The sequence below is a fragment of the Phycodurus eques genome, chromosome 7 (genome assembly GCF_024500275.1).
Source record: "Phycodurus eques isolate BA_2022a chromosome 7, UOR_Pequ_1.1, whole genome shotgun sequence".
Lineage (NCBI taxonomy): Eukaryota > Metazoa > Chordata > Actinopteri > Syngnathiformes > Syngnathidae > Phycodurus > Phycodurus eques.
Genome location: NC_084531.1, coordinates 31,548,708 through 31,558,922, shown reverse-complemented (window position 1 = coordinate 31,558,922; position 10,215 = coordinate 31,548,708). Strand labels below are relative to the sequence as shown.

The following is a 10,215-nucleotide window of genomic DNA, read 5'->3' as shown; positions in this document are numbered from 1 at the left end:
AAACCTGTTTGCTCAAATTTGGGCTTGGAAAATCCTTTAAAATGAAAGCAGAACTATTAAGATATCGTGAGTAATAAGGACATTACAAGCTTTTTTACCTCAGTAATTGACACATTTTTTAAATGATAGGTAATGAGCCTTATTCATTTGTTTATTTCAACCTTTATTTAGTCACATAAAGCAAATGTCCATTGGAGCGAGGAACGACAAAACCAGCAGTCGGGGAAAAAAAATCTGATTTACCTTAAGTCAATTGGGAAGTCAATTTCAGAATCAGAATCAGAATCATCTTTATTTGCCAAGTATGTCCAAAACACACAAGGAATTTGTCTCCGGTAGTTGGAGCCGCTCTAGTACAACAAACAGTCAATTTACAGAACACTTTGGGGACATAAAGACATTGACAAAAAACAATTGTGCAAAAAGATGCAGAGTCCTCTAGCACTTAGAGCAGTTCGAACGACTAATATTGCAATAGTCCGGTGCAATGACCATTGTGCAAAGGGCGCTGAGACTTCATGGAGTGTATGCGGTGACGAGTGACGAGTAGTGCGATCATCTGGGACAATGATGGTTGTGCAAATGTTACAGATACTCCTCAATCGACGATATTGTCAGTTTTTCAGTCAACTGTATATACTTTTTGTGCTGTAAGGTTTTTACCACTATAGTATGGTTTCCTTGGCTCAATAAAGGTTGTGAAACACTGCTGTACAGTATTTTGTTGTATTTTTTAAAATGAACTTTATGAAACGACGTATTGCATATTTGAAAGGGGGAATTAAATACTCAATTTTTTACATGCAAATTCTATCAGCTTTCTTAGTTGGTCAGGCAATAATCAATTGCAAGTGTAGTTAAGTCTTTGTAAACGTACTGAAAACGCCATTTGAATGTACTGTAATACCCTCGTATGTGGTCAAGAATGACACAGTCGCCGATGCACTTCAGTCGCTTTATTACCACGTCATCCTTGACCACGTCCGAGGACATTACAGTCCTGTACATCAGAATCAGCTTTATTGCCCAAGTACGTTGCAAGACACACAAGGAATTTTTCGCCGGTAGTTGGAGCCGCTCTAGTATAACAACAAACAGCCACTGTGATGAAATATACATTTAGGACATCCAAAACACAAGTGTGGAGAGTCATTGAGCAATGGATGAGTACCGCTAGTGTGGTGATGCTGACATGTTGGCAATTGTGCAAATGATGCAGAGTCCTTAAAAAAAATAAGTGGCTGGTTGTTATGAACGACACTATGCAAATAGTGCAGCATGATATAATAAGGAGTGTACAAATAATGTAGACGTGTCCTGACAGAGATGTGCAAAATTGTCACCATGTTGCAATGAAATTGTAAGTTAACTGTTTAGGTCTGAATGTAAAACTTGCCTAAAATACTTACAAGAGTTATAACGTGGACTTTTTCACTGTTATCTTTATTACTCTTTACAAAAAAACAAAAATAACAATACATAATTTCCGTTAAGTTTAATGGAGATAACTGTTGCTTGATGCCAGGTGTGATGGAGTTTTTGGGACTTTGAAAGACTCCATCCCAATGCAACCCTATGGGGGGCACAAGCCAGTGCAAACTGTAGGCCGGTCCCAAGCCCAGATAAATGCAGAGGGTTGCGTCAGGAAGGGCATCCGGCTTAAAATTTTGCCAAACAAATATGAGCGTTCATCCAAACAATTCCATACCGGATCGGTTGTGGCCCGGGTCAACAACGTGCTGCAGGGCGCCGGTGGAAATTCAGCTACTGTGGGTCGAAGAAGAAGAAGAAGAGGTGGAAAGCGGGTTCTTCGGCAGAAAGAGAAGAGGAAAGCACAGAGCCTAGAACTGAATGTGGGGACTTTGAATGTTGGGACTATGACAGGAAAAGCTCTGGAGTTGGTTGACATGATGATTAGGAGAAAGGTTGATATATTGTGTGTCCAGGAAACCAGGTGGAAAGGCAGTAAGGCTCGAAGTTTAGGGGCAGGGTTGAAATGATTTGACCATGGTGGAGATGGGAAGAGAAATGGAGTCAGGGTTATTTTAAAAGAAGAGTTGGCTAAGAATGTCTTGGAGGTGAAAAGAGTTTCAGATCGAGTGATGAGGCTGAAACTTGAAATTGAGGGTGTTGTGTGCAATGTGATTCGTGGCTATGCCCCACAGGTAGGATGGGACCTAGAGGTGAAAGAGAAATTCTGGAAGGAGCTATACGAAGTAGTTCTGAGGATCCCAGACAGAGAGAGAGTCGTGAATGGTGGAGATTGTAATGGACATGTTGGGGAAGGAAACGGGGGTGATGAAGAAGTCGTGGGTAAGTACGGCATCCAGGAAAGGAGCTTGGAGGGACAGATGGTGGTAGACTTTGCAAAAAGGATGCAAATGGCTGTAATGAACACTTTTTTCCAGAAGAGGGAGGAACATAGGGTGACCTACAAGAGCGGCGGTAGAAGCACGCAGGTGGATTACATCTTGCGCAGACGATGTCGTCTGAAGGAGGTTACCGACTGTAAGGTAGTGGTAGGGGAGAGAGTGGCTAGACAGCATAGGATGGTGGTGTGTAAAATGACTCTGGTGGTGGGGAGGAAGATTAGGAAGACAAAGGCAGAGAAGAGAACCATGTGGTGGAATCTGAGACAGGACGAGTGTTGTGCGGCTTTTCGGGAAGAGGTGAGACAGGCTCTCGGTGGACGGAGGAGCTTCCAGAAGACTGGACCGCTGCAGCCGAGGTGATCAGAGAGGTAGGCAGGAGAGTACTTGGTGTATCTTCTGGCAGGAAAGGACAGAAGGAGACTTGGTGGTGGAACCTCACAGTACAGGAAATCATACGAGGAAAAAGGTTCGCTCAGAAGAAGTGGGAGACCGAGAGGACCGAGGAGAGGAGAAAGGAATACATTGAGATGCGACGTGGGGCAAAGGCCAAACGAGGCATATGAGGACATGTATGCCAGGTTGGACACGAAAGAAGGAGAAAAGGATCTATACAGGCTGGCCAGACAGAGGGATAGAGATCGGAAGGATGTGCAGCAGGTTAGGGTGATTAAGGAGAGAGATGGAAATGTGTTGACTGGTGCCAGCAGTGTGCTAGCGAGATGGAAAGAATACTTTGAGGAGTTGATGAATGAGGAAAATGAGAGAGAAGGGAGAGTAGAAGAGGCAAGTGTGGTGGACCAAGAAGTGGCAATAATTAGTAAGGGGGAAGTTAGAAAGACATTAAATCAGAATCAGAATCATCTTTATTTGCCAAGTATGTCCAAAAAACACACAAGGAATTTGTCTCCGGTAGTTGGAGCCGCTCTGGTACGACAAAAGACAGTCAATTGACAGAGAACACTTTTGAGACATAAAGACATTGACAAAAAAAAACAGTCACTGAGCAGTAAAGGGTTGCTAATTATCTGGTAATGCCGGTACTTTTTTTTTTTTTCAGAGGATGAAAAATGTAAAGGCATTTGGTCCTGATGACATTCCTGTGGAGGTATCTGGGAGTGGTGGCTGTGGAGTTTTTGACTATCTTGTTCAAGAGAATTCTAGCGTGTGAGAAGATGCCTGAGGAATGGAGGAAAGGTGTGCTGGTGCCCATTTTTAAGAACAAGGGTGATGTGCAGAGTTGTGGGAACTATAGAGGAAAAAAGTGGACGAGCCACACAATGAAGTTGTGGGAAAGAGTAGCGGAGGCTAGAGTCGGGACAGAAGTGAGTATTTGCGAGCAACAGTATGGTTTCATGCCTAGAAAAAGTTCCGCAGATGCATTATTTGCCTTGAGGATGTTGATGGAAAAGTACAGAGAAGGTCAGAAGGAGCTACATGGTGTCTTTGTAGATCTAGAGAAAGCCTATGACAGAGTACCCAGAGAGGAACTGTGGTACTGCATGCGGATGTCTGGAGTGGCAGAGAAGTATGTGAGAATAATACAGGACATGTACGAGGGCAGCAGAACAGTGGTGAGGTGTGCTGTAGGTGTGACAGATGAATTTAAGGTTTTTTCAGATGAGGTTAGACTAGAATCCCAGTGGACCATGATGTTTGCAGATGACATTGTGATCTGCAGTGAAAGCAGGGAGCAGGCGGAGGAACCGTTAGAAAGACGGAGGCATGCACTGGAAAGCAGAGGAAATGAAGATGTTGAGGTTCGCTCTCGGAGTGACCGGGTTGGATACAATTAGAAATGAGCTCATTAGAGGGACAGCTGAGGTTCGATGTTTTGGAGACAAAGTTTGAGAGAGAGCAGACTTGGATGGTTTGGGCACGTCCAGAGGAGAAATAGTGAGTCTATTGGTAGAAGGATGACGAGGATGGAGCTGCCAGGCAAGAGCGCGAGAGGAAGACCAAAGAGAAGGTTGATGGATGTCGTGAGGGAAGACAGGAGGGCCGTTGGTGTTCGAGAGGAGGATGCAGGAGATAGGCTGACATGGGAAAGGATGACGCGCTGTGGTGACCCCTAACGGAACAAGCCCATAGAAGAAGAAGAAGAAGAAGAAAGACTCCATCCCCCAGAGGTCCACGCGGCGTTGTCGCGACGCATGATGACGTGTGCAGGTTTCGGACGGCTCCGTCCCTGTGGCGTGACCATCATGGCGGCGACGTACGTGGAGATCCTGAGGAGCGAGTTTCCTGACATCGACTCGGAGTTGTTCGACTACATCACAGGTGAGAGTCCGGCCTCGCAGCCGCCGTGTGCTGGCTGTCGAGTCGCTTTCAGTCGGGGTTGTCCTCGCCGTCTGGTTCCGGGCCACAAGAGCGAGACGAGTCCGCCCGTTCACCGGCCAGGGAGCCTGCTAGCTGTTAGCAGCTAATGGGCTAACCGGCTCAGATTGGGGTTCGCTTGCCGGCTACGCGACTCCACGCCAACCGGCCGCGGTTTTTCTGAAATGCTGCCATCAAACCAAAATGAATAACCCGAAAGCGGTACTGATGTCAAGTATAATGAAATTTTACGTATTTTCTGCCTTTAAAAGTTTAATTTAGAAACGGCTAGTGAGAATCAGGTGCGGTATGTTTTCATAATATTCCTTGAGTAAGTAATTTACATGACACCGGTGTTATCAGTGCTTGTAAGGACGATTCGAGTGATATAAGTATCTTTTTTTCTGAGAGAAGTATTTAGAAAGTTAGGAGTCGTTCTGGAAGTCATAATAATGCTAACAGCCATTACACGTTGCTAACAGTAATGTGTGACCTGAGAAACCTGTAAGGTGACATCATGAGGGTTACGTTCATTTCGAACGTTAACTCATTCACTTGAAGTTGATTCCAGAGCAGCCAATCTTATCTTGCCAGCCGTTTTCGTGCACTTTGAGGATCTTTCAAAATCCACAATGAATATGACAACAGAAGCCGCGAACCAACCAAAAGAACGACTACGCGCTCCTTTTTCAACAAGAAAAAAAAATTTTGTTTGTCGCTTAAGTTTACGTTTTCTGTTCTTAAATAATCAGCAGGGGAACAGAACATGGGTTGGTTTCACACAAAAAACACAGCTTCGTGACCAAAAAGCAGAGAAAAGGAGCTTTTGTGAACAGAAACATGTCAAGCACAACAGTGACTTTGGCACCGATATTTTTTTGCTTTTGTGACACCTCAAACTATAAAGCAAGAAAAACTGAGAGAGGGCTTTTGATGGCAAAATCTTTTACTCACAGATATACAACTATGAAATGCGCCGTCAGCAATTCTTACTCACCGCATGGCTGGAGTTGAACATCACTGGCTTTTTACATGGTGTCATTGGTGTCATCTTTTCTCACGATGGAGACACACACTTTCTACTACCTATCGACACGTACTCTTTTTATCCCATACATATACAGTTGAAACCACGTCCTGTATTTTCACGACCATAAGGCGCACTTAAGTTGCGAGCGGCATGGGAGCGATGGATGACAGATGGCGAAACACAGCTTTACTAAGACGAGGAGGCAGCGCCGGGCGAGTTACGCCACAATTTGTGAACGGATTGCGGATGCTCGGGCTAACGTGTCTGCTTGCACTGTTGGAGCTTTCGTAAAAGCCGGCATCTTTTCCGAGGAGCCGCACGGCAACGAGACTGACTCCGACAATGACGAGAGGAAACCCGGCGTGTTTGATGGACAACTTGCCCGGCTGTTCATTTCGGATACAGAAGATGAAGACTTTGATGGATTTGTGGATGAGGATTGCTAAAAAAATAAACATTGTTAAATACTCCAATAAAGTACAACCGAACTCAGTTTTGCTCCTGCTGCCTTTTTCAAAACATTGTTTTAACGTGCATGCATGCTACCGTATGTTTTACCATGCCTGCGCCCAATAATACGGCACGCCTTATGTATGTGTTAAATACAGAAATAGACCCCATAACTGAGACTGCGCCTTTTAATACGGTGCGCCTTATGGTCGTGAAAATATGGTATTTAAAAATCCACTATGTAGAGCAGGGGTGTCAAATCTTTTTTTTGTCTCGGGCCGCATTGTAGTTATGATTTCGCTCAGAGGGCCGTTAGAACAGTGTAATGTTTAATCACCGAATCATATTATTACCATTACACAACAAAGTGAGGGATAACTAGTTTTGAAATCAGAAGACAATGATAATAGTTTAAGTACTGTAGAAGAAGGGTTTGGTCACACAAAAATGCAATACCTCATCATTGTTTATTATTATGACAATTTGGAATTTGGGTACAGATTTTAGCAAAAATCACGGAAGTTGATGAGTATGATTTGCTTTCGCGGGCCACATAAAATGATGTGGCAGGGCGCATCTGGCCCCTCGGGCCTTGAGTTTGACACCTATGATGTAGAGAGACGCATGCTCTTTTTTCGCTGTCTGACGTGAAAGTAGACTCAACTTTTCCTGTTTTAGATCAATGAGTATTAGGAAAATGATTTCTATTTGCTAGATGACAGAATAATGAGAGGATTGTTTAGAGCATTTTTCATTACGTTCATTAAAATGCATCTTTTTATATAGTGTATGTAAACTACATACGTTTCAACTGTACATACTCTGTTCGCATGTGAGGTGCCTCAACGTGTCCCACTGCCAACATTGGCATTTCTCTCCCTCATAATAAACATAAGACGCTAATTGTCGGCATCTACTCAAAAGCTGCGCTGATCTCAAATCCAAATCAAAGCAATTCAACGCCGCCATCGACAGGCAGCTGTTTGTCATTACAGTGGTTTATAAAGTTGAATTAGACAGACGGGCTGGGCGAGACCCTCATTCATGCGTTGAAAAACGCACTTGACGAGTACATTTGTCAGCTACAGTAAATTGTTGGATTTCACATGACCAATAGTAACATCCATGGCAGTATTCCAACAGAAGAAATATGGAATGATGATAGAATTCTGACATTGTGGATGGAATTGACGATTGTGTGCGCACGTCAGGCGTGTTGGACGGCTGCGGGGCCGACTTCGAGGATGGCGAGGAGGTGTTTGAGGCCGTGGGCGGCGTCCTACAGGAGGTGTCGGCTGACAGTAAAAACGAGGACGACGTCCGAGACATTTGCCTGCAGATGTTCAACACGCTGCAGCTGTGAGCACCGTGCGACTTGCCCACATCGTCACGAGCATCTGATATATCTCCTTCTTCCACCTGTGTGCGTGTGTGTTCAGGAGTCGCTGTCCTGCCTCCCAGCGTCAGGTGTTGCTGGATGCGCCGGTGCAGCTTTCCCAGATGTCCATGGATACGAGTGAGCTGCCGCCCATGTGCACAACACGTGCGTACGTTGGCTTTGTGTATTTGACGTGTGTTTGTTCTCTCCTAGCCTCGGCCAACAATGACGTTCAGGGCATCTGGATGATGAAGCGTCCTCTGAACACGGTACGTCTTCCTCTGCTGGCGTCCTCACCGTGTCTCAACCAGGCACGGCCACTATCACATTTTGACGAAATATCACACTTTCACTGTACCACGGTATTGCAATTCCAACTTTAAAATGTAGTATTTTGAAATGATTGGGTAAATCGCAATTTTTTCCCATTGAACGTACTCTGGAGCTACAGCCCCCTGCAAAAGTATTCGAACGGCAAGGTAATTTGTTTTTGTCGTATACTGAAGACATTTGGGTTTCAGATCAAAAGATGAATATGAGACAAAAGTTGAGAATTCCAGATTTATTTCATGGTATTTACATCTTGACGTGTTAAACAACGAAGGACAGAGCAGCTTTTGTTTGAAGCCACCCACTTTTCAAGTGAGCAAAAGTATTTGAACATGTGACTCATTGGGTGTTTCTAGTTGCTCAGGTGTTGCCTTTTAGACAGATTTCTTAAACATTAGATAGTGCTTGTATTTGGCTTTGGGTTTCACCTGTGAAAACTGCATTTGCTGTTAATCAAACATGATGACCTGAGAGCGCTGTCTATGGGAGAAAAGCAAACCATTTTGAAGCTGAGAGAAGAGAGAAAATCGATTAGAGCGATTGCACAAACATTGGGCATAGCCAATACAACAATTTGGAGTGTCCTGAAAAAGAGAGAAAAACTACCGGTGTGCAGACCAAATGTCAACGAACAGGTCAGCCAGGTCTATCAACAGCAATTGATGACAGAAACATTGTGAGAGCTGTGAAGAAACGCTCAAAGACAACAGTCAGTGACATCACTGCCAACCTCGACAGGGCAGGGGTGAAAGTATCACAATCCACTGTTCGAAGAAGACTTCGAGAGAAGAAATATACAGGCCATACCACAAGATGCAAACCACTCATCAGCAAAAAGAATCGGAAGGCCAGACTGGATTTTGCAAAGGAGTACAGAGATGAGACGCACAAGTTTTTCTGGACTGATGCGACCAAGGTTAACCTCTACCCAAGTGATGGAAAGGCCAATGTATGGAGAAAGAGAGGATCTGTTCATCTGTGAAGCATAGGTGGAGGTCATGTCATGGCTTGGGCTTGCATGGCTGCTTCTGGAACGGGTTCACTAGTCTTTATTGATGATGTAACTGATGATGGTAGCAGCAGAATGAATTCTGAAGTCTACAAAACCATTTTGTCCGGCAATTTACAGAAAAATGCATCCAAACTAATCGGGAGAAGCTTCATCATGCAACAAGACAATGACCCAAAACACAATGCCAACACAACAAAGGACTTCATAGAGGGAAAAAGTGGAAGATCTTGGACTGGCAAAGTCAATCACTGGTCCTTAACCCAATAGAGCATGCATTTTACCTCCTGAAGAGGAGACTGAAGAGAGAAAACCCCAGAAACAAACAAGCACTGAAAGAGGCTGCAGTAAAGGACTGGAAAAGCATATCAAGTGAAGAATGCAACAGTCTGGTGAAGTCAGTGGGTTGCAAGCTTGATGCAGTTATCACAAGTAAGAGTTATGCCAACAAATATGAAATGTTATTCATTCACTTTAAGTTCATTTAATAATGACTGTTCCAATACCTTTGCACTGAGTACCAAAAAAAAAAAAAAAAAAGCATCACATAATGCCGGTGGAACATTTTAGCGGTTTTGAAACCGTGAAATTTTTAAAACCACAGTACACCTTGAAACCGGTAACCGTCCCGTGCCTATTCTTCTCTGAGCTCAGATTAATTTCAAGATCACTTTTAAAAACAATCACAGCTGAAACATAGAGGAGGTTGTCCTGTGTGTCCCTCAGATGGTGGACGCCAAGAAGCTGGAGAAGGCCGAGGCCAAGCTGAAAGCCAAACACGAGCGTCGCAACGAGAAGGACTCGCAGAAGACGTCCAGTCCGCTGTCGGTTTTTCTTCCGCCCGCGACTGTTTCTCTGTCCTGTCCGTCTGTGCTATCATGTCCGTCTGTCTGTCCTATCGGTGTTGTCCTGTCTGTTTCACTTCTCTGTCCGTCTCACACTGTACTGTCTGCGCTTTCCAATGTTTCTTACTGTCCTGTCCGATTTTGCCGCTCTGTCTGCGGTGCCCTTAGTGTCCTTGAGGAAGCGTCGGCCAGTCAGGCCAGCAGTAAAAAAGAAGGACGAGCAGAGCAGGCGGGAAAGAACCGCAGCTACGACATCCGCATTGAGAACTTTGACGTGTCCTTCGGAGAGAGGTGAGGACTACTGACGACTCGCGCGTTCGTGAGGACTCGTGAGTCCGTCCGATGTACAGTGCCGACCTGTATAGTGAAGTTTCCCTTTTGTAGTGCTGCTGGTGCCCGCAGCGTTTCTCACAATGCATCCTGAATCTCTAAGGCCAATAAGGATTCGGGAATGAGTGAATGATTGGGAGCCCATTTAATTCACTCAC

General features: G+C 44.7%; 1 protein-coding gene across 2 annotated transcripts in view; it reads left to right on the top strand.

The window, feature by feature from the left end:
* Positions 1-4,531: 4,531 nt before the first annotated feature.
* The window catches only part of abcf3 (ATP-binding cassette, sub-family F (GCN20), member 3), a 23,999-nt gene continuing 18,315 nt past the window's right edge, over positions 4,532-10,215 (top strand). Inside the window, exons 1-6 of one of the 2 annotated variants that reach the window (XM_061681850.1) lie at positions 4,532-4,649; positions 7,377-7,524; positions 7,605-7,681; positions 7,757-7,812; positions 9,609-9,706; positions 9,896-10,018. In XM_061681850.1, the coding sequence (XP_061537834.1) occupies positions 4,574-4,649; positions 7,377-7,524; positions 7,605-7,681; positions 7,757-7,812; positions 9,609-9,706; positions 9,896-10,018 (578 nt within the window). In that variant the 5' untranslated portion in view covers positions 4,532-4,573. Of the gene's footprint in view, positions 4,650-7,376; positions 7,525-7,604; positions 7,682-7,756; positions 7,813-9,608; positions 10,019-10,215 lie in introns of both variants that reach the window. The other variant, XM_061681849.1, reaches the window with a different exon arrangement.